The sequence below is a fragment of the Chiloscyllium plagiosum genome, unplaced genomic scaffold (assembly GCF_037043375.1).
Source record: "Chiloscyllium plagiosum isolate Xiang-an unplaced genomic scaffold, Cpla_swu_hap1 HiC_scaffold_12, whole genome shotgun sequence".
NCBI lineage: Eukaryota > Metazoa > Chordata > Chondrichthyes > Orectolobiformes > Hemiscylliidae > Chiloscyllium > Chiloscyllium plagiosum.
Genome location: NW_028270150.1, coordinates 29,795,920 through 29,820,361, shown reverse-complemented (window position 1 = coordinate 29,820,361; position 24,442 = coordinate 29,795,920). Strand labels below are relative to the sequence as shown.

Sequence of the window (24,442 nt, the reverse complement as noted above, 5' to 3'; positions counted from 1 at the left end):
ACTGATCTAATTTTAACCTCCACATTGTAGCATATCCCCAATAATCTTTTATCCCCATGGCAATCAAGAATCTATCTCCCTCTGCAATAAAGACATTGAAGTATTCTACATCCACTACCTTTTGAGCAAAGGAATTCTAAAGACACTCAATCCCCAGAGAAAGAAATAATGTTTCCTCATGTCTGCCTTAAAGTGGATGACCCCTTTATGTGAAGTGATTCTGAAAGGTAAGGTTTTGCATTATCGTGGAATAGCAATCTGCCTGTACTTTTCTACAAAAGGTTTATCTTTAAAGCACTTCCACCTTGCCTCTGCGTGTACCTCATTTTAATTATTTTCATTCTGTAAATTTTTTATCTTTTGTGTGATGCTGACTTCTCATGACGTATAGTCACCATCTGGCACTTTGATCAAAGATCTACATGCTCCCTCTTCTCCCGCCAGTGTCATTTCAACAAGTCAGGTTCATCAGGGAGGAGAAGAATGATGGTAAAGATAAACCAAAAGGAAATGCTGCCATCATAATATAAAGTAATTAATTCTGGAGGAATTAAGCAACAATCTACTCACTATATTAATTGTGAATATTTTGCAATTCATTATTGGAACTGGATATTTATGTCTTCAGGTTATTTAGATTTAATAAAATTTTAAACAAGTACTTATTTTCAACATTTTTAAATATGTTATTCTCTTTTTCATCAGATTGATGTGTGGGCTCAGTCAAACTCTCTGCCTGGTCAGTTTACAGGCAGTACTGGAGCTCACGTCTTGAGCTATGAAGAACTAACAAATAGTGGCCCTCAAGCTTGGATCAGGAAGGTAATGAACACATTTGTGTGTTAAATTCTGTTGTCAATGTTGAAATTAAAATAACCATGTAAAGGAATTGTTGGGATTTAAACCCATGAATGTCTAAGCTTATTGCGAGAGTCACAGTTCGATTTTTTTTCTCACTCAAAGGGCTGATGAACAAGTTTTTGAAAGTTAAGGTTTAGCACACCATTAAACATGAATTTCAAAACAGCAGTTGAGGTATGAAGAAAACATAATTTGCATGAGTGAGGGAACTGTCAAAGCAATATTTTTAAATGTTAATAAAGGTGACCAGTCTGCCAAGTAACAAAACTAACTAATGAAATATTTATTAGATTAGATTACTTACAGTGTGGAAACAGGCCCTTCGGCCCAACAAGTCCACACCACCCTGCCGAAGCGCAACCCACCCATACATTTACCCCTTACCTAACACTAGGGGCAAATTGGCATGGCTAATTCAACTGACCTGCACATCTTTGGACTGTGGGAGGAAACCGGAGCACCCGGAGGAAACCCACGGAGACACGGGGAGAATGTGCAAACTCCACACAGTCGCCTGAGGCGGGAATTGAACCCGGGTCTCTGGTGCCGTGAGGCAGCAGTGCTAACCACTGTGCCACCGTGCTGCCCATTTAAGCAGAGCTAGACAGAGACAGACTAGGTTCCCCAGTCTTGGTCACCAGGGAAGCAGGAATTTATGCAAGTGGGCATTGAAAGCTTGACTTTCAGCCTCCATGCTTGTTCCACGTTTTTGTTTGAAAGAGAGCAAGAGGAAGTGTATTGTGTTTGGTTCATGGACAAACAGTCACCCACTTCTGCAGACACAGACAGACACACGCTCTTATTCAGAGACAGACAACAGATTCCACCTCTGGCTCCTATGTGTGAGGATGACGGCCTTCTTTTTTTCCATTTTTTCCATGCTCTGATGGACCACTCTCCAACATGCCCAATGTTCTGGAAACTAAAAACCAATTGCCACTGTTTACCTTCCTACCATGTGCTGCTTGCCCTGTCAGAGATGTTTTCTGCCCACATTTCCATCTAATGGACTCCCCAATGAGCCTGCCGATAGTAAATTCAAGTGAGTAACAACTGTGATTGGGCAAGGAGTTCTGCAGTATCTCTCAAATATTCACTGAGCTGTTCTTGTGTGTGTCTTAGTGAAGACTGCATTTAGTACTTTTGAGAGCTACATCATGGGCTGCTTGTTGGACAAGCCTGATTTTGAATCATACCTTCAATACTTAAAAAGAGCCAGTGAATGAGAAAAGTGCGTTGCAGTTTAATGTGAGTCATGTGTCAGTGAAGGTGTTTTGTCATTGTCTGATCAGACACTTGACAAAGAATAATCTTCCCATTGGTTACCTATTAGCTGACTTCCTGCCATCATTTCTGAGCATTCAGTATAGAATATTGTACGTGGACAGAGCTAATGAGGAGATTCTATTTTAATTATTAACAACTTCAACTGCTTTTATTAAGAGTAAATCTTGTTACACAGTTTGGCTGGGCTTTGAGGAAGATAACTTTCTTCAATTGCAGTATCCCAAGTATAAAACAACTATTTTCTCCCCAGAATCTGCCTCAATCTGAGAGTTCATAGGCGCGATTGTAACAGAAATTTGGTATAAACATTCAAACTTCCAGGAAATGTTTATGTTCCTCAGAGATTTCAAGTGCCATGTGGCATTACCTTTAAGGATTTGTATATATTTAAGGATATATGCAAAACAAGTCCTACTGATTCATGACAACTTCTGTACGGAAATGGGTGAAAATTTGAATAGTAAAGTATAGACCAAATGCAAGCATGTTATGGCTGAAATGCCCTATTTGAAATCACAAGAACTCAAAGGGTGGGTAAGAAGCTTTGGGAGGGAAAACTTTGAAGGATCTTTTGGGTTTTATGTTACTTAATGCTTAGAATACCCATTAATCAGAACCATGTAGTTGTGTGGTTTTATAATTTATACTGACATTTTAAAACGCTCTTGGCCAACCATGTGTTCATATGTAAAAAGTAACATATTATTTTCAATTGGTGTTGTAAGCTTAAACAAGGAAATAGAGCATTTAAAAGTAAAAGTAATACTTCGCATTTTGTATATTTTGACTGACACATGGTTGGTATTTGACCTCTATAGTCAATCCACGAGAGAAGAAAAAAACTAATGTCTGTTTCAGTTTATGTTCAGTGGTGTATCCAGTTCACAAACAAGAGATGCAGTTATACAAAGAGAATCTAACTGGAGCCTGAACCTAAATTGGTATGAAACTGTTGTTTCATGTATCTTTTATTCTATTTATGTTATGAACGCACAATATGTTTTTGTTCTTCAAACTAATACAATCCTGCGTGGATGTTTATACACTGGGAAATTCTCGTGAAATAAGTTTTGGAAATTTAGGAACCCTAGAAATGACACTTGCTCATCTGTGTCTTGTCTGAAACAATTTTCATCTCTCTTACATTACTTTCTCCTTCCTTTGACATCTATACTTCCTTTAACAGTTTACCTTTTCCTCATTGTTATGTTCTCATTTTGAACTGCTCTGAAGGTGTGGGCACCAATTGGCAAATTTCCTCCTTAGCGGTTTTCTTTGTATTCCTAAACATAAAATATAGGATCAAAAGTAGTTCATTGAGTTGCTTTGTCATTCAATAAGATCATGGCTGATTGTTCTCAACTCCACTTTCCTGCCTTTCCCTCATAGCTCTTAATTCCTTTACTGATTAAAAACCAGTCTATCTCAGCCTCAAATATAGTTAATGACCTAGTCTGTACAGACCCCTACAGTAAAAAAACTCCTCAAAATAAATACCCTCTGAGAAAAGAAATTCCATCTCATCTCTGTCTTAAAAAAGATCCCTTAGTCTGAGATCATGGGAATGTCTAGGACCAGAATATACAAAGAGAAACATCCTTTCTGCATCTAACTTGTCAATCCCCTAATAATCTAATATGTTTAAATAAGGTTGCCTCTCATTCTTTTAAACTTCAATGCATACAGGCCTAACCTCCTCAACACCTCTTAAAATGCGGTCCCTCCATACCTGCGATCTGCCTAGTGAATCTTCTCTAGATTGCCTCCATTGCCAGTGTAGCTTGTATTCTATAAGGGGCTCAAAACTGTTCACACTGTTCCATTTATAGTTTGATTAGTGCATAATATAGTTTTTGCAAGACTTCCTTATTTTTAATACACTATGCTGTTTAAAATACAGTGTTTGATAAACATTCAGATGATCTTTTGTAAAGAGAGTATGTTCCTTTGAGTGCAACTTCACCCTGTTACTTCAGCCTTGGAATCAGATTGGCACTGTTTTTTGCCATGTTGTACTTCCTCTTGCTGAAAGCTGGCAGAATTTGCCGAATGATGACAGCTAACTTTTCCTGCCAGTTAAGAATGAAATAGAATCATAATCCATGGTTTGACACACTCTTAAGCCAGGAGAAAGTGAGGTCTGCAGACGCTGGAGATCAAAGCTGAAACTTTATTGCTGGAACAGCACAGCAGGTCAGGCAGCATCTAGGGAACAGAAGATTCGACGTTTCGGGCACATGCCCTTCTTCAGGAAGGATTCCTGAAGAAGGGCATGTGCCCGAAACGTCGAATCTTCTGTTCCCTAGATGCTGCCTGACCTGCTGTGCTGTTCCAGCAATAAAGTTTCAGCCACACTCTTAAGCCAAGATAGCTATGCTTTCTACTGTCCTCATACTTCTATAGCTAAAACTCATTTTATTTCGTTCTCTTCTAGTTCTAAAAGAACATTAAAATTATGATGTTTTAGATCAAATGAAAATGCCTTGCTTTTCTATTATTTACAATAGCCATTTTATATCAGCACCAGTTAAATAAGGCAGTATATGATGAACTTTAATCATATATCTGAGGTATTTAACTGGCTGCTATGTGTTACGAGTGTCTTTTATGGGGGTGCTTTTTTGGAGTACTATTTGCTCCATAACAATTTGAATATTTGTGTTCTCTTTATACTATAAAATTTTCATTTCTCAATACTCAAAGCAATTGTTTGAAAGAAGCATGAAATATATTTATGGTGTCACATCATATGTCATTAGTTTTAGTAATGCATTAAATGTATTCCAGTCTGCTGTGATAGAAAATTTGTAAAGAAAACTCTTTATAACAAATGATTTGATTAATACCTACCTGTTTTCTGTCTAAATTGTATAAAGTTAATAAAGTATCTGACTTGGATTTGTGAACTGAATACACGTTGGAGGTACTGAAACAGATGTTGATGATAAAAAATTCTATCATTACAAAGCAGGTGCAAAAGCAGGAAGGAACCCTGGGCGACTTTGGCTGGGGTTTGTATCATTCTCTGCATGGTTGCCTCTTTCTTTTGTGAGGTTCCTGGAAAAACAGGGGAAGAAGCAAATGGAAGTAAGTAGAAACCAATCCAGGTTTTTGGGATGAGGCAGTTGGTATATCAGATCTTGGGTTGATTTGGAGAACTATATTTAACTGTTGATAGACTTTGCATGCATTTTAATATTTATTAAACAAAGATATGTTCAAATATGTTTCCGTTTAATTGTAATGAAAAATTGATTAAAATTCTTGGATGCAATTTAAAGAGCAATTAAACTTATAGGTGTATTAAAACAGTTATAAAATGAATTAATTCAAGTGCTAATCTATGTAACAATTTTTTTCTGATCTAAGCCCTTTATAAGTCTGGCTTCTCAGATTCACCATTTAGTATTTACAGTTGGTAATGATACAGAGGTGCTTTAAATTTAAAAATAATGTCCTTACTAAAACAACTTAAGTTAGTACTGATTTAATTCAACATTTTAATAGGATTTTGAGATTTTGCTGTTTCCTGAACTTAAATTGATTCGAAAGCCTCATTGTCAATGCTTTGACTAGTGTGATTCAGTACCTTATGTTGCATTGTTGTATTTGCTCTGACACATTGGGCAGGCTGACTGGTGTCTAAAATGAGCCTTGATGCACCACTGAAGCCTTCTCCCAGTGAGGTCCACACACTAGCTAGACACCACCATCAGAAAGATTAGGTGACACTTGAATATATTGACTTGACAATGTAACAAATAGAAGACCTTTTGCATCTGTTACCTTCTGTTTTCACTCGTTCTCTGACTTACCTGCTTTGTTGTTTTCTCCAAATTCTTCTGTGTGGTGATTCCAAACAATTATTGCAGGCACTGTTTATTTTCAAAAGACAGTGAAAACAGGGTTATCAATGCAAAAATATTATTGGCATTTGGTAGAAGAAATCAAATGATAATAAATACAGATAAAAACTGTTGGTGTATGGAAAGAGGTCTGCTGACTTAAAGTACTCTCTTAGATTTCTAGATCCCATTTGAGCTTTTTAATGGTGACCAAGGTACTCTTATTTTTAGTTGTGGACAGTAAATCTGAAAATTCTTTCTTTGATATGATACTTATTCGTTAGTTTGCCATCAGAATAAAGTATGCTTTTGTATTTGCTCCTGTCTTCATTCTATACTAGGTCATGCTTGAATTCCACCCACTATTGTATTCACCATCTACAAAGCACAAGTCAGGAGTGTGATGGAATACTCTCAAACTGCCTGGAAGAGTGCAGCTCCAACAACACTCAAGAAGCTTGACGCCATCTAGGACATAGGTGTCTGTTTGATTTGCAGCCTTACTGCCTCCAGTAGTCGCACTCTTCACCATTGATGCCCAGTGGCAAGAGTGTGTACCATCTATAAGATGCACTGTAGCAACTCACCAAGGGTCCTTTGACAAAAATGTCCAACTCTTCCAAGTCTATTCACACCGAGAATAACAAGAGCAGCAGATTCACGATGCATGTGCAGGTGTCATTTTGGTGAGGATGAGGTCATGTAGGCTTTTCCTTCCTGTTGGTTCCCTCACCATCTGCCAACCAGCTTGATCATTAGAACTGCATGCCATTCTTTGGTGGTGGATGTTGAAATCCCCTACCCAGAGTACATTCTGTGCCCTTACCACCCTCAGTGTTTCCTCCAAGTGTTGTTCAACATGGGGGGATACTAACTCATCAACTAAGGGATGATGGCACGTGGCAGTCACAGGAACTGACCCTTGCTTATGTTTGTAATATCAGATTTCATGGTGTCAGGAGTCAATGTTGAGGACTCCCAGAACAGCTCCCTCCCGACTGTATACCACTTCTGCTTGGCCTGTCAGTGGAACAGAACATAGCCAGGGATGATGATGGTGATGCCTGGGACTTTGTGTATTCACAACCATCAGTAGCATAATGGGGAGGTGTCATTAAGAGTGTTATCAAACACCACCTGCTCAGCAATAACCTGCTCAGTGATGCCCAGTTTGGATTCCGCTCGGGCCACTCAGTTGCTGATCTTGTTGATCCAGCCTTGGTTCAAACACTGATCAAAGAGCTGAATTCCTGAAGTGAGGTGAAAGTGACAGGCCTTGATACCAAGGCCACATTGTCCACATGTGGCATCAGGAAGCCTTAGCAAAACTGGAATTGAAGGGAATTGGGAGGGATAGCTCCGAAATCATATCTGGCACATAGGAAAGTAGTTGTGATTGTTGGAGGTCAGTCATCTCAGTTCCAGGACATCCCTGCAGGGGCTTTTCAAGCTGTTATCCTAGGCCCAACTGTATAAAGCTGCTTCATCAATGACCATTCCTCCATCATAGGGTCAGAAATGGGGGCATTTGATGATCTTTGCACAATATTCAGCACCATTCATGGCTCCTCAGATATTGGAGTCGTGCAAGTCCAAATGCAAAAGAGTTGGGCAATATCCAAGCATGGGCTGAAAGTGGCAAGTATTATTCAAGCCACAGAAATGCTAGGCATCTCCAATAAGAGACAAACTAATCGCCAACCCTTGACATTCAATGGCTTTACCACCATCATTGAATACCTGACTATCAACACCCTGGGAGTTACCTCTAACCAGAAATTGAACTGAACTCACCATATTTATTTAATTCATTGTCGGGATGAGGGCATCACTGGCTGGGCCAGCATTCATTGCCCATCCCTATTGTCCAGAGAGCAGCTAAGAGTCATATGTAAGCCAGACGAGGTAATGATGGCAGTTTCCTTAACTAAAAGGCATTAGTGAACCAGATGAGCTTTTTCAGACAATTGACAATGGATTCATGGTCCATTCCTGGTATATATTGCATTCAAATTCCACCACCTGCTGTGGTGGAACTCAAACCCGGATCCCCAGACCATTACCTGGGTCTCTGAATTAACACTCCAGTGATAGTACCACTCGCCTGCTGTAAAAAGAGTGTCTACAAAACAGGATAGAAGCTAGGAATACTACAATAACTAACTCACCACCTGAATCCCCAAAGCTTACCCACCATCTACAGGCACACGTCAGGAATGTGATGGAATAATCCCCACTGGCCTGGATGAGTGTCACTCCAACAACATTCAAGAAGCTTGACACTATTCAGGCTAAAAGTGGGCGAAAGTGAGGACTGCAGATGCTGGAGATTAGAGTCAAGATTAGAATGGTGCTGGAAAAGCACAGCAGGTCAGGCAGCATCCTGACTGAAATGTCGATTTTTCTGCTCCTCAGATGCTGCTTGACCTGCTGTGTTTTTCCAGCACCATTCTAATCTTGACACTATCCAGGGCAAAACAGCCGGTTGATTGGCAGCACATCCACCTTCAGTCACTTCAGTACCGACACTCACTAGCAGCAGTGTGTACTACTTATAAGATGCACTGCAGAAATTTACTAAAGATCCTTAGGTTGCCTCTTCCAAACCTACAAGTCCGTCCATCTAGAGGGACAAGGGCAATAGAACATTATCACCTGCAATTTCCCCTTCAATGCACCCACCATCCTCACTTGGAAATATTATTGCCTTTACTTCACTGTTGCTGGATCAGAATCCTGGAACTTTCTCCCTGCTGGCATTGAGAGTCACCCTACAGCATGTGGACTGCACCGGTTCAAGAAGGCACTTCACTCCCAATTTGTCGAGGGTGACTGGTGACAGACAGTAAATGCTGGTCAGCCAGCGATGCCATTATCCCATGACTGAATTTTAAAAAAAACCATCACCTGCAAGTTCCCCTCCAAGCCATAAGCCATTTTGACTAGAACTATGTGACTGAAACTTGATTATCACTGGGTCAAAATTCTGTAATTCCCTTTCTAACAGGGCTCACCATCCTGACTGTGGGTGTCCCTACCATAAGGACTACAATGATGGCCCACTATCACTGTCAGCACAGTTCGGGATAGGCATTAAATGTTGGCCGAGACAGTTTTACCTACCTTCCCTTGAATGAATGTAAAACAATTTTTTTCTAAGTACTGCTTCAAAAACTAACTATGTGCATCAATAGAGAAGTTCTCCCATGTGCTGTGAAGGATTTTTAATTGGCATTAGCTTGTGTTAGTATACAGGTGCTGGCCTCAGTGGCATTAACCTCCCTGATAGTGTAACGCAGTATGGCAGGACCCTGTTTTGAAAGGGGCTTATGGCTGAACCTCCCGATGTCTCCTGTTTCAAGGCATCGTGCCACTTCTGACAGAGAAATTGAGATGCTGTGACACACTTGGGTCCACAATTGCTATTTGAAATTTTGGGGACTGTTTGGATGCTGCCTGCCCAGAACTGCTTCCCCCCAGCCCACAAATAGTCTGGCTGCTGATGCCTTGGAAGACACTACCATCCGTAATTATGACTCCCATCTTTTTGCTGGTGATTTAGAGGCCTGTCTAGAGCTCCACAACAGTTTGATCAGATTTAACTGAGGTCCTGGCCTCAAAATTGCCGAGCCCTCTTCATCTGCAGTCAGGGTGGCTAAATGAATATCAGGGTAGATCCCGTGATATCTTTCTTGTTACTTGAATGATTATGATTTAGCACAAAAGTTTGTAGATTTAATGCTGCGCAGGTAAACATGAAATGTGGATAACTTCTCAAGGGATCCTATCATAATTTTGTTGAGTGTCTTGTATCAAATGTCATTCTTTGTTGTTGTGGTGCATGACGAGTAGCTGCCTTGATAGTCAAACTATTTGAAAAGTTCACCAGGCAGTCTTTTAAAAAGAAACAATTGAACATGGCAAAGTTTGTATTGCATTACCAGGTCCGCCTTTTCAGTACATTTTTCATGACTCCAATTTATATCAGTCTAGTACTTTTAACCATCAATGTTTAGAAATAATAGCATTTGGCCTCCAGATTCCATTTCATGTATTAATTGTTACTAAATTAAAAATATCTGAAATGTTGTTGAAGTATTGGTATTCTGCAGTGACTGGTGATCTTTTGAAAGGCATGGTTGGGAGATGGAAAGAAAAACGAGTTGTGATAGTTCACAGACTGACCTGTGAACTTCCACTACTGTGTGTGGAAACTTGGTGCGAGGTCAAATCCTTGTAGTTGCCTTGTTACCATAGTTAGTCTCAATCCTACTTTTCACTCCACGCTGACAGCAGAGATCTAGGTATGTAGCCTTATTAAAGGAATTTTTAAATACATATCTTTAATCTGCATTTTAAATGTTTGCAGAGCTGACTTTGCAAGGGTTTTTTTCATGCACGTGCCCTTTTCCCTAATACTCTTCATAGTTTGGCCACTGTTTAAAGAAACTATTTTTATTTCTGTTTTGGAATGTCTGATTTATATTTTAAAATATTCCGAGTATGTATGCATTTCTGAGTTCCACAGATTTTGTGAACTAATCTGACTGATGTATTCAATTTGAAATGCTAATTATGGCCTCTTGTTAAGATTTGTTTTTATTTAACTGTCTACATATAAACAGGACCAGTTCCTGAAGGCTGCACCTTTATCTGGAGGAATGGGAGCACATTTGATGCAGAAAATGGGCTGGAGGCAAGGAGAAGGGCTGGGAAAAAACAAAAATGGGCCAGTAGAACCTATAGTCGTTGACTTCAAGATTGATCGTAAAGGTGATGATGCTCCTTGGTCTTCAGTTTATTCATACAGTGGTAAATACAATTGCTTGACAGCAGCAAAACTGAAGTGGTGGTCTCCTAGACATTGTTGATGTAGAAGTATACGCTTTACATACAGAATATTAAGGTCAAAGTCAGAAGCATGATAACTTACAAGCCCATTCAGATCAGTTTTATAAACATTAACACTACATAGAAATGATACAGGAGTAAATGTCTTTGTCAAAGCTGCACCTAGAATGGTGCTCTGTATGTCAAGAGCACATATTAGGACAGCGGTCATATACAATCCACAATTTCTCACTTATCAAGATGAATAGAGAAGGTGACCAAGCATGTTGATGAGGGTGGGGCATCATCACGCATGATGACGTGGTATACATGGAGTTCAGTAAAGCCTTTGATAAGGTTCCACATGGTAGGCTTTTGGAGAATATGCGGAGGCATGGGATTGAGGGTGATTTAGCAGTTAGGATTAGAAACTGGCTTTCTGTAAGAAGGCAGCGGGTGGTGGTTGATGGAAAATATTCAGCCTGGAGTCGGTTACTAGTGGTGTGCACAAGGATCTGTTTTGGGACCATGTTGTTCGTCATTTTTATAAATGAATTGGATGCAGGCACAAGTGGAAGGTTACTAAGTTTGCAGATGACACTAAAGTCAGTGGAGTAGTAGACAGTGTGGAAGAATTTTGCAGGTTGCAGGGGGACTTGGATAAATGGCAAAATTGGGCTGAGAGGTGGAAAATGGAGTTCAGTGCAGATACATGTGAGGTGATTTACTTTGGGAAGAATAACAGGAAGACAGAATACTAGGTCAGTGGAAAGATTCTTGGTAGTGTGAATGTGCAGAGCGATCTTGGTGTCCATGTACATACATCCTTGCCAAGCAGGTGATAGTGCTGTTAAGAAGGTGTATGGTGTGTTAGGTTTTATTGGTAGAGAGATTGAGTTCCGGAGCCGTGATATCATGCTGCAACTCCACAAAACGCTAGTGCAGCTGCACTTGGAATATTGTGTACAGTTCTGGTTGCCCCATTACAGGAAGGCTGTGGAAACATTGGAAAAGATGCAGAGGAGATTTACCAGGATATTGCCTGGTCTGGAGTGAAGGTCTTATGAGGAAAGGCTGATGAACATGGTTCTGTTCTCATTGGAGAGAAGATAGGGTGGATAGTGAGAATCTTTTTCCTCAGATGATGACGCCAGCTTGTACGAGGGGGCATAGCTGCAAATTGAGGGTGATAGATTTAAGACAGATGTCAGAGACAGGTTCTTTACTCGGAGAGTGGTAAGGGCATGGAATGCCCTGCCTGCCAGTGTAGTTAATTCAGCCACATTAGGGGTATTTAAACAGTCCTTGGATAAACACATGGATAATGATGGGGTGGTGTAGGGGGGATGGGCTTAGGTTAGTTCACAGGTCAGCAACATCGAGGGCCGAAGGGCCAGTTCTGCGCTGTATTGTTCTTTGTTCTATGTGTCATACGAGGGCCCTCATTAATTCATTTATATAATCTTGGGTCTCTGCCACTTTATGCCTGTCTGTTCATTCCTTTACTACATCTCTGTACTTTAGTTTCTAAATCCACATACTGAAATATATGTATTGAGTGACACAAGCTGTTCCTCTTCAGGGACAAGAGAAAGAAATCTCTTTTCTAAGGAATAAACAAAAAAACACCACTGTCTTTGAAATCTTACGGATTTCTTTGGACAGATGAATTGCCATATTAACTGTGACCCAGAATAGTGTAATCAGTGACTCAGTATGTTCAATGCTGTATTGATTTGTTGTATTATGCATTTTGGAATCTCAAAAATATTAAAATCAACTTGATATTCCAATATTTGAAATTAGCAGTGTTGAAAGTTAACATTATAGCAAATTCTCCAGCATCTGCAGTCCTCACTTTCTCCATTATAGCAAAATAAGTTTTGTTCCTTTCTTGCACAGATTAATGGCTTTTATTTATGCCATTTTAGGTCTTGTAGCTGAAGGTGAGAAAATGCACAAGAAACCTGCAAACTTTGCCATAATGAAGGATCTGTCAGGTATAAATTCCTATGTGATGTGTAATCCATTACATATTGATATTTTGTTGATATGAAAACAAAATACTGTGGATAATAGAATTCTGAAATAAAACAGGCAGTTCTGACTATGTCTGTGGTGAACTGTTTAAAGACAAAGACTTTTTTTCAGATGACTTTTTATCAAAAATCTTGAGGGTTGACCAGAAACTTAATTAGCTTGATCACATAAGTACTGTGGCTACAAAAGTAATCAGAGTCTGGGAACTCTGTGGCACATAACTCACTTCTTGACTCCCCAGAGTCTGCTGCCCATTTTGAATACACAAGTCAGGAGTGTGAGAGAATACTTTCCACTTGCCTGGAAGCTCATCAGCTTCACAATTTATTCATTCAGAGGATATATCGTCACTTTGCAAGGCCAACATTTATTGGCCGTCTGTGACTGTCCTTGAAAGACTGTCCAAGATGATGAGCCACCTTCTTGAACTTATGCACTCATATCTGGAGATAAACCCACACTTCTGTTTGGTAACAATTCCAGGATAGTGACTCAGTGACAATAAAAATATGGCAATGTAATTTCATGTAAGGATGGTGTGTGAAATGGATATATACTTGCAGCTGCAATGTCCCTTTGGTCTTCTGGGAGATAGTGATCATGAGCTGAAAATGTGTTGCTGGAAAAGCGCAGCAGGTCAGGCAGCATCCAAGGAGCAGGAGAATCGACGTTTTGGGCATGAGCCCTTCTTCAGGAATGAGGAAAGTATGTTCAGCAGGCTAAGATAAAAGGTAGGGAGGAGGGACTTGGGGGAGGGGCGTTGGAAATGTGATAGGTGGAAGGAGGTCAAGATGAGGGTGATAGGCCGGAGTGGGGGTGGGGGCGGGGGCGGAGAGGTCAGGAAGAAGATTGCAGGTTAGGAAGGCGGTGCTGAGTTCGAGAGATTTGACTGAGACAAGGTGGGGGGAGGGGAAATGAGGAAACTGGAGAAATCTGAGTTCATCCCTTGTGGTTGGAGGGTTCCTAGGCGGAAGATAAGGCGTTCTTCCTCCAACCGTCGTGTTACTATGGTCTGGCGATGGAGGAGTCCAAGGACCTGCATGTCCTTGGTGGAGTGGGAGGGGGAGTTGAAGTGTTGAGCCACGGGGTGGTTGGGTTAGTTGGTCCGGGTATCCCAGAGGTGTTCTCTGAAACGTTCCGCAAGTAGGCGGCCTGTCTCCCCAATATAGAGGAGACCACATCGGGTGCAGCGGATGCAATAAATGATGTGTGTGGAGGTGCAGGTGAATTTGTGGTGGATATGGAAGGATCCCTTGGGGCCTTGGAGGGAAGTAAGAGGGGGGAGGTGTGGTCGCAAGTTTTGCATTTCTTGCGGTTGCAGGGGAAGGTGCCGGGAGTGGAGGTTGGGTTGGTGGGGGGTGTGGACCTGACGAGGGAGTCACGGAGGGAGTGGTCTTTTCGGAATGCTGATAGGGGAGGGGAGGGAAACATATCCCTGGTGGTGGGGTCCGTTTGGAGGTGGCGGAAATGACGGCGGATGATACGCTGTATATGGAGGTTGATAGGGTGGTAGATGAGGACCAGTGGGGTTTTGTCCTGGTGGCAGTTGGAGGGGCGGGGCTCAAGGGCAGAGGAGCGGGAAGTGGAGGAGATGCAGTGGAGGGCATCGTCGATCACGTCTGGGGGGAAATTGCGGGCTTTGAAGAAGGAGGCCATCTGGGTTGTACGCTGATCTCCGTCACCAAGCCTAACCCCGCCCCCACGCCGATCTCCATCACCACACCTAGCCCCGCCCCCACGCCGATCTCCGTCCCCACCCCAACCCCCAACCCCGCCCACATGCCAATCTCCGTCCCCGCCCCCACGCCCAACCCCGCCCCCACTCCCAGGTCCAGCCCCACACCAGGTCCTAGCTCCCAACCCTGCCGTGTTTTCACCATCCCTCCAGAACTACACCTCTCTGAGGATGAAAGATCAGTCCTCAGCAGAGGCCTCACCTTCATTCCCCTACGCTCTCGGATTAACGAGTTCAACACGCGGCGTGACATCGAACAATTCTTCCGCCGCCTTTGCCTCCGCGTGTATTTCTTCAACCAGGATTCTCGCCCACCCTCTGACGACCCCTTCTCCCGCTTCCAACACACCCCCTCCACCTGGACATCTTACCTGCCCTCGATCTCTTCATAGCCAACTGCCGCCACGACATTAACTGCCTCAACCTCTCCATCCCTCTCACCCACTCCAACCTCTCACCCTCGGAACGTGCAGCCCTCCACTCCCTCCGTTTCAACCCCAACCTCACTATCGAACCGGCAGACAAGGGAGGCGTGGTAGTAGTTTGGCGCACAGACCTTTACACCAGCTAAACGCCAGCTCGCGGACACCTCCTCCTACTGCCCCCTTGTCCATGACCCCACCTCCCACCACCAAACCATCATCTCCCCAGACCATTCATAACCTCATCACCTCAGGGGATCTCCCATCCACCGCCTCCAACCTCATAGACCCACAACCCCACACCGCCCATTTCTGCCTCCTGCCCAAAATCCACAAACCTGACTGCCCCGGCCGACCCATTGTCTCAGCCTGCTCCTGCCCCACCGAACTCATCTCTGCATACCTCGACATGGTCCTGTCCCCCTTAGTCCAAGAACTCCCCACCTATGTTCGGGATACCACCCACACCCTCCACCTCCTCCATGATTTTCACTTCCCCGGTCCCCAACGCCTTATCTTCACCATGGACATCCAGTCCCTGTACACCTCCATCCCCCATCACGAAGGACTCAAGCCCTCTGCTTCTTGCTTTCCCGCCGTACCAACCAGTACCCTTCCACTGACACCCTCCTTTGACTGACTTAACTGGTCCTCACCCTGAACAACTTCTCTTTGCAATCCTCCCACTTCCTCCAAACCAATGGAGTAGCCATGGGCACCCGCATGAGCCCCAGCTATGCCTGCCTCTTCATAGGATATGTGGAACAGTCCATCTTCCGCAGCTACATTGGCACCAACCCCCACCTTTTCCTCCACTACATCGATGACTGTATCGGCGCTGCCTCATGCTCCCACGAGGAGGTTGAACAGTTCATCCACTTTACCAACACCTTCCACCCCGATCTCAAATTCACCTGGACCGTCTCAGACTCCTCCCTCCCGTTCCTAGACCTTTCCATTTCTATCTCGGGCGAACGAATCAACACGGACATTTACTATAAACCGACCGACTCCCACAGCTACCTAGACTACACCTCCTCTCACCCTGCCCCCTGTAAAAACGCCATCCCATATTCCCAATTCCTTCGTCTCCATCGCATCTGTTCCCAGGAGGACCAGTTCCAATACCGTACAACCCAGATGGCCTCTTTCTTGAAAGACTGCAATTTCCCCCCAGACGTGATCGACGGTGCCCTCCACCGCATCTCCTCCACTTCCCGCTCCTCTGCCCTTGAGCCCCGCCCCTCCAACCGCCACCAGGACAGGACCCCACTGGTCCTCACCTACCACCCCACCAACCTCCATATACAGCGTATCATCCGCCGTCATTTCTGCCACCTCCAAATGGACCCCACCATCAGGGATATGTTTCCCTCCCCTCCCCTATCAGCGTTCCAAAAAGACCACTCCCTCCGTGACTCCCTCGTCAGGTCCACACCCCCCACCAACCCAACCTCCACTCCTGGCACCTTCCCCTGCAACCGCAAGAAATGCAAAACTTGCGCCCACACCTCCCCCCTCTTACTTCCCTCCAAGGCCCCAAGGGATCCTTCCATATCTGCCTGCCACAAATTCACCTGCACCTCCACATACATCATTTACTGCATCCGCTGCACCCGATGTAGCCTCCTCTATAATGGGGAGACAGGCCACCTACTTGCGGAACGTTTCAGAGAACACCTCTGGGACACCCGGACCAACCAACCCAACCACCCCGTGGCTCAACACTTCAATTCCCCTTCCCACTCCACCAAGGACATGCAGGTCCTTGGACTCCTCCATCACCAGTCCATAACAACATGACGGCTGGAGGAAGAGCGCCTCATCATCTGCCTTGGAACCTTCCAACTACGAGGGATGAACTCCGATTTCTCCAGTTTTTTCATTTCCCCTCCCCCCACCTTGTCTCAGTCCCAACCTTCAAACTCAGCACCACCTTCCTAACCTGCAATCTTCTTCCTGACCTCTCCACCCCCACCCCCACTCCGGCCTATCACCCTCACCTTGACCTCCTTCCACCTATCGCATTTTCAATGCCCCTCCCCCAAGTCCCTCCTCCCTACCTTTTATCTTAGCCTGCTGGACATACTTTCCTCATTCCTGAAGAAGGGCTCATGCCCGAAACGTCGATTCTCCTGCTCCTTGGATGCTGCCTGACCTGCTGCGCTTTTCCAGCAACATATTTTCAGCTCTGATCTCCAGCATCTGCAGTCCTCACTTTCTCCTCGAAGATAGTGGTCATGAGTTTGGACATAGTGTTAAGGAGATTACTTTTGGATTAAGTGATGTGATGGTTGGTTTCTTCTGACCATTGCAATTTGGTGCTCACCATTGTTCCAAGTATAAAAGGTAAGCAGGAAAATTGCTGAAGCATTTTTCTAGACTTCGAACCTTTTGGACAAAAGGAGTTGCTGCCAAACATGGATACATTAGTAGACTTTTAGAATAGACCATGACTGGAGGATAAGTAGAGGTCACACATAACAGAACAAGTACTAGATGAGGGAGGAGGAAAAAGAGAAAGGGAGTTACAGCATAGATGGCTTGTTTCTGCTTCACTTCATTTGATACCAGGACCTGCAACATGAATTGATCCCAGCCTCATGTCTCCCTCTATTACTGTCACAAGGTAAACCATTCAAATTGAATTCATGAATAAAATCATGGCATAAAGCTATAATAAGTAGGAGCAGAAATATGCCATTCAACCCATTGAGTCTTCTCTGCCATTCAATAAGATCATGGCTGATCTGATAATCCTCAATCCCGCTTTCCTGCCTTATTCTCATAATCCTTGATTCTCTTACTATTTGGAAATCTATCTTGGTCTTGAATATATGTATTAACTAACAACTGTTCAGTTTGTTCCAGGTATGATTTGATGAGTGGCCTGTATAGGTTTAGCAAGACTTCTCTGTTTTTATTACGCTATTCCCTTTGAAATAAAGGCCAACACTTCTTTTTCCTTCCCTATTACCAGTTGAATGTCTATTCTGGCATTTTGTGATTCATGCAGGAAATCCCGAAATCCTTCGGTGCGCAACTTTGTGTCTTGTAGATGATAGCCAAGTATTGGGGCGTCAAGAGGTGAATTACTCACATGGTCAGAAGGAACCAACCATCACTTAATCCGGATGTAGTCTCCTTAACACTATCTTCCAAACTCATGGCCACTATCTCCCAGAAGAACAAAGGGACATTGCAGCTGGAAGTATCTACCCATATCTCACACCATCCTGTCATGGAATTATATTGCTATATCTTTATTGTCACTGAATCACTATCCAGGAATTGTTACCAATCAGATGTGTGGACTTTTGCTGTAAAAACTCTATTTATATGGTGAGTCAGTGGTTTCTGGACATTGAATATTGATAGTGGGGGATTGAGTGATGGTAATACCAGTGAATATCAAGGGATGGTAGTTAGTTTGTCTTTCTTATTGAAGATGCTTGGCATTCATGTGGCAAAGACGTTACGTGCCACTTTTTCAGCCCAAGTCTGCAAGTTGTTGCATTTGGATATGGTTTACTCAAATATCTGAGGAGCCACAAGGTGATGAACATTGTGCAATCATCAGCAAAGATCCACACTTCTGACCTTCTGACCTATTCATTGCTGCACATTCCTTTTTGCTCCTTGCCTTCCACGTGCCTTTGGCTGTTCTAGTGCACCTCCATGATGGTTGAGATCCTAGTGGCTACAGCATGGCCTGGCCAAACCTGATGGTGGGAATGCAACTGGATGTGCAGGATGCCATTGAGGGCAGAACTTCAGATTGCAGTATCTTGGTATGGACATCAGCACACTGGGAATGGCTGGCTGTATTGACAAAACGTCAGTGGTGAAAGTGGCTGAGAGAGACAGTAGATTTGTGTTCCATTCAACCGCTGCCTTTCACCCAGGGTGGTATTTCCCCCAGTAATCAGCTGGAGGACAGATTGACAGACTGTGGGGGAAGGAGATGTTTTTATTCATTTTATTTTATCTTCAATTTTTAGTGAGTTTTATTCTTTGTCTCAATTTTAGGAGCGTCTGGCTTGGTTTACTTAAACTAACTGGCTACTAATTAAATAGATACACAGCAGAACAATGGTGTGAGATAACTAAAATGCATTATAGTCCCTGACAAATAAGGACAAAAAAGCAAGGACTTGAAAAATTGGTGTCATTCCTATGGACAGAGTGGAGGTTTTCCATTGTGGTCATGCCATCTGCATTGGGTGACTAAAGCTGTGGTGTTCTGTGGGTTTTGCAGCTTCAGCATACAATTTTTGAACTGCAGATGATGTCGAACATCTGGATAATCTAGTGAGAATTACCTGAATGGTTTATTCTTGGAGGCAGTCACACCCCTGTGCCTGCAAATCAGGCAGATATGCGGATCCAGCATCTTTTGATAGAAGAATCTCAACTATTGACTTTTATCATTAGGTACGAGGAATATGCAATCTGGGTGAATGAGCAAAATCACTAAGCCACTTTAGTGGAGGATGCCCTTCAAAACAAGATAGGGGGTGGGGCGTTGAATGTAAAGGAATGTGGTAGTGAAAGGGGAACAGTATAGTCAAAATGCTGTCCTCTGCAGCCCTAGACACGAATTCTGAAGGTTACATCACTTAGCTGAGAAAGAACATCTCACAACTGAAGACAAACCTTGGGGCAAAAAGATCTGGTGATTGTGGTCCATTTATAAACCAATGACATGGGTAGAACTGGGAGTGATATTCCACCAAGACAATTTGAAGAGTTATGGTCCAAGTTAAAATGAAGAACCTCAAAGTGATCATCTCTAGAATGTTGAGGCATTGGCACATAATTGGCAACAGTCAAACAAACGATGTATGGCTTTGTGGTGTGGGACAAAAGGTTTTCAATTCTTAGCCCACTGGCAACATGCGGAAACAGGGGGCTGTTCTCTGTTCTGAAGCAGGGTCATTGGACTTGAAACGTTAATTCTGCTTTCTGTGCACAGATGCTACCAGGTTTTTGCAGCAAATTTTTTTTTTGTGAACTCTTCTTTGGGAATGGGCTGTACTTCTACCAAGGCTGGGATCAGTATTCTTGAGAATCGTATGACTAAGTCTGTGAAGTAGACCATACCGTATTTTGGAGTCTGCTCACCCATATTGTGCTATTCTTCAGTTTCCAAGGTCACATCACTCCCATGATGCTCCAACTAGAGTTCACCCCACTTTATTCAAGCTTGCTTTAATAGTGCTCAGAAGGTACAGTTTTGAACCCATTGCTAATGTGTGCAGTAAATGATTAACAGGCAGCACAAAAGTTGATTTGCTATTTGTGTTTCTTTGAACGCAGCGTAGGTTAATCCTACCTTATGATTTCTGTCCAGTTTAAGCCCTAACTGTTTGAATTTTGATGTGTTGCTGCTTTAACTTGAAATTGTTATATTTGATTAGCCTATTTTAGAATGATTAAACGGGGCTTTTGTGGTGCAGTGGCTGTGTCAGCCCCTGTCTGACCCTGGAAGCGGGGGTTCAAGTCCTACATGCTCCAGAAGGTTAAGAAAATAACTGGAATGATTAAATGCCATTCTTTTGTTTGTGTTTTCCACAGGAAAACATCCTGTTTCTGCACTGATGGAAATTTGTAACAAGAGAAAATGGCCTCCACCTGATTTTCTGATGGTCCATGACAGTGGTCCAGATCATTGCAAACATTTTTTGTTTAAGGTGAGCAAATAGGATGTTTAAATTCTCACTTAAGTAAAACATGATTTGTTGAAGCTTTTCATCTTGCACCCATCAAGATATATTACAATACAGGTTCAAGGGGATCAACAACATTTTATATTGCATGGGCAAAGAATACATGGAGAGTGTACACTGTTAATGCCGCTTGACAGTTAACCGCTAGGTTTTGTTTAAAGTTTAAATCAGGCAGTAGTAATTTGAGTGGTCAAGGCATTGTTAAATGAGAAATGAACTGTCATCTGTTTTGTTGAATTGAAACAGGACATACATGTTTTATCTTCAAAGAACAAAGTCTTGTGCATTAATATGTAGCTTCCAGTATAGGCAAGCCCCACTAACAATTATAAATTGGTTGTTAGTAATTACAATCAGGATTATTATTTAGTAAATATTGTTAAATTGCCAAATTGAATGTCAGCCACAGCACTTTGCTGATGTTGGGTGATTATGAACAGTCAATATCTTTTCCTGAACATTATTCTCCTCATGCAGTAGAAAGGTTGGTATTCCCTGTACTTGCATTTGTGAAATGTGCTGATGAATGCAAGATGACAAGCTTTGATAAAATGTGTATTTTTTTCATCAATCCTAAAGCTGTAGTGCTAAAATTCTGGGTTGGTAATTGAACGTCCTGAGAATCACAAAAGGTACGCCTTTTTATGTGGAGGATGACTGCCACACAACTTGAATAAGAAAATTACAATAAGTTGAACTGAAACTATTTTCAAATAGATGTCATAGAGATGTGCAGCATGGAAACAGACCCTTCGGTCCAACTTGTCCATGTTGACCAGATATCCTAACCCAATCTAGTCCCATCTGCCAGCACCTGGCCCATATTCCTCCAAACCCTTCCTATTCGTATACCCATCCAAACGCCTCGTAAATGTTGCAATTGTACCAGCCTCCACCACTTCCTCTGGCAGCTCATTCAATACCTTTACCACCCTCTGCGTGAAAACGTTGCCCCTTAGGTCTCTTTTATACCTTTCCCCTCTCGCCCTAAACCTATGCCCTCTGGTTCTGGTCTCCCCGATCCCAGGGAAAAGACTTTGCCTATTTACCCTGTTCATGCCCCTCATAATTTTGTAAACCTCTATAAGGTCACCCCTCAGCCTCTGACGCTCCAGGGAAAACAGCCCCAGCCTGTTCAGCCTCTCCCTACAGCGAAAATCCTCCAACCCTGGCAATATCCTTGTAAATCTTTTCTGAACCCTTTCACGTTTCACAATATCTTTCCGATAGGAAGGAGACCAGAATTGCACGCAATACGCCAAAAGTGGCCTAATTAATGTCCTGTACAGCCGCAACATGGCCTCCCAACTCCTGTATTCAAGACCAATCAAGGAAAGCATACCAACACCTTCTTCACTATCCTATCTACCTGCGACTCCACTTTGAAGGAGCTATGAACCTGCACTCCAAGGTCTCTTTGTTCAGCAACACTCCCTAGGACCTTACCATTAAGTGTATAGGTCCTGCTAAGATTTGCTTTCCCAAAAGGCAGCACCTCGCATTTATCTGAATTAAACTCCATATGCCACTTCTCAGCCCATTGGTCCATCTGGTCAAGATCCTGTTGTAATCTGAGGTAACCCTCTTCGCTGTCCACTACACCTCTAATTTTGGGGTCATCTGCAAACTTACTAACTGTACCTCTTATGCCCGCATCCAAATCATTTACGTAAATGACAAAAAGTAGAGGACTCAGCACCGATCCTTGTGGCACTCCACTGGTCACAGGCCTGCAGTCTGAAAAACAACCCTCCAGCACCACCCTCTGTTTTCTACCTTTGAGCCAGTTCTGTATCCAAATGGCTAGTTGTCCGTGTATTCCATGAGATCCCTACCCTTGCCAAACACCTTACTGAAGTCCATATAGATCACATCTACAGCTCTGTCCTCATCAATCATCTTTGTTATTTCCTCAAAAAACTCAATCAAGTTTGTGAGACATGATTTCCCACGCACAAAGCCATGTTGACTATCCCTAATCAGTCCTTGCCTTTCCAAATAAATGTACATCCTGTCCCTCAGGATTCCCTCCAACAACTTGCCCACCACCGAGGTCAGGCTCACTGCTCTATAGTTCCCTGGCTTGTCTTTACCGCCCTTCTTAAACAGTGGCACTACATTAGCCAACCTCCAGTCTTCCAGCACCTCACTTATGACTATCGATGATACAAATATCTCAGCAAGAGGCCCAGCCATCACTTTTCTAGCTTCCCATAGAGTTCTTGGGTACACCTGATCAGGTCTTGGGGATTTATCCACCTTTACCCGTTTCAACACATCCAGCACTTCCTCCTCTGTGATCTGGACATTCTGCAAGATGTCACCATCTATTTCCCTATAGTCTATATCTTCCATATCCTTTTCCTCAGTAAATACTGATGCAAAGTACTCTTTTAGTATCTCCCCCATTTTCTGCAGCTCCACACTAGGCCGCCTTGCTGATCTTCGAGGGGCCCTGTTCTCTCCCTCGTTACCCTTTTGTTCTTAATGTATTTGTAAAAAACCCTTTGGATTCTCCTTAATTCTATTTGCCAAAGCTATCTCATGTTGTTGCATTATAGCCAGTCTCAATGCCAGAAACTTGGCTGTTCGTGCTATATTCCCTTGAGAATCCATCACCCCCTACATTTTCCAAAACAACATTCCTGTTTGAAATGGGTATATCCACGAAAGACTCCTGCACTAGGTGCCTACCTCTTACCTTTCCTGGAGTTAACCCATCTATGTGACTGTATCTGAGACTTTCCCCTCTTCCTATAACTGCCATCCATCACATACTGTTGCTGTTGCAAATTCCTCATTGCTTCTGTCTCTCCAACCGATCCATTTGATTTGATAAGATTTGTGGCAGATATAATCTGCAGTAACCCTTAAATTCTCTTTAAACTCCCACATCTGACAAGTACATATCACTGCGAAGGCCATTTTTGCTCCTTCACAATCTACAGGCCCAGAAAATAACAGTCTTATTCCTCTACAAACACTGCCCCAGGTTAAATTAATAGTTATGGCTTATATTTTAAGTTTAATCAAGAGACATATCTCCAAAAAAAATCAAGAAAGAGCCCACTCTACTCACTACTGCAGATTCTCTGTCTCATGGAATACAGGGACAACTAGCCCTTTGGATAAGTTAAAACACCAATTAACTTGTCTGATTCTGCATCGTGAACTTCGCCCAAACAGGTTCCTCCAAGATCAGTTGTGAATTTCACTGTTTGTTAATTTTCCCAGATGCACTCCAATGTCCAGCGATACATGAATTCAAAACAGCAAAGGCAGTAACTGTGCAGGTTCTCTCTCTCTCCTGCACTGACCTCACCATGTGCTTCCTTTCTCCCTTTTCAAACTGCTGTTGTTTTGACTTTTTTTTCCCCAAAGTTCCAAAACAATACAACAGCATATGAAACAGTAATTGTTGCTCCTGGAATTCGAAAACTCCAACTAAAATACCTCAAAAAAAAAAGAGCAGCTGTTACAGCCAGAAATTTTTCCCATCCTCCATTACCCAGAATGTCGTTAGTTTCCCAAATTTGGGAGTGCAATAGATTAGAAGCGAAATTTACATTTTCTTCATTCTAGTGCAGCGTAAGCTTTGTAAACCTATGTTAACTGAAGAACTCCAAACCTGTTAACAAGTTATAAATTATTTATGAAGCAAATTTAGATAATAAATCAGGAACAGAGAAATGA

General features: G+C 42.8%; 1 protein-coding gene across 14 annotated transcripts in view; it reads left to right on the top strand.

Annotated features, from left to right (window-relative positions):
- sona (SON DNA and RNA binding protein a) overlaps window positions 1-24,442 on the top strand; it is a 76,484-nt gene that overhangs the window by 31,190 nt on the left and 20,852 nt on the right. For 2 of the 14 annotated variants that reach the window (XM_087992575.1, XM_087992577.1), the window contains 4 exons: window positions 706-822; window positions 10,619-10,805; window positions 12,755-12,823; window positions 20,598-20,713. In XM_087992575.1, the coding sequence (XP_087848701.1) occupies window positions 706-822; window positions 10,619-10,805; window positions 12,755-12,823; window positions 20,598-20,713 (489 nt within the window). Of the gene's footprint in view, window positions 1-705; window positions 823-1,838; window positions 1,904-3,006; window positions 3,090-5,116; window positions 5,236-6,334; window positions 6,658-10,618; window positions 10,806-12,754; window positions 12,825-20,597; window positions 20,714-24,442 lie in introns of those variants that run through there. The other 12 variants (XR_015758821.1, XR_015758820.1, XR_015758824.1 and 9 more) reach the window with 11 other exon arrangements.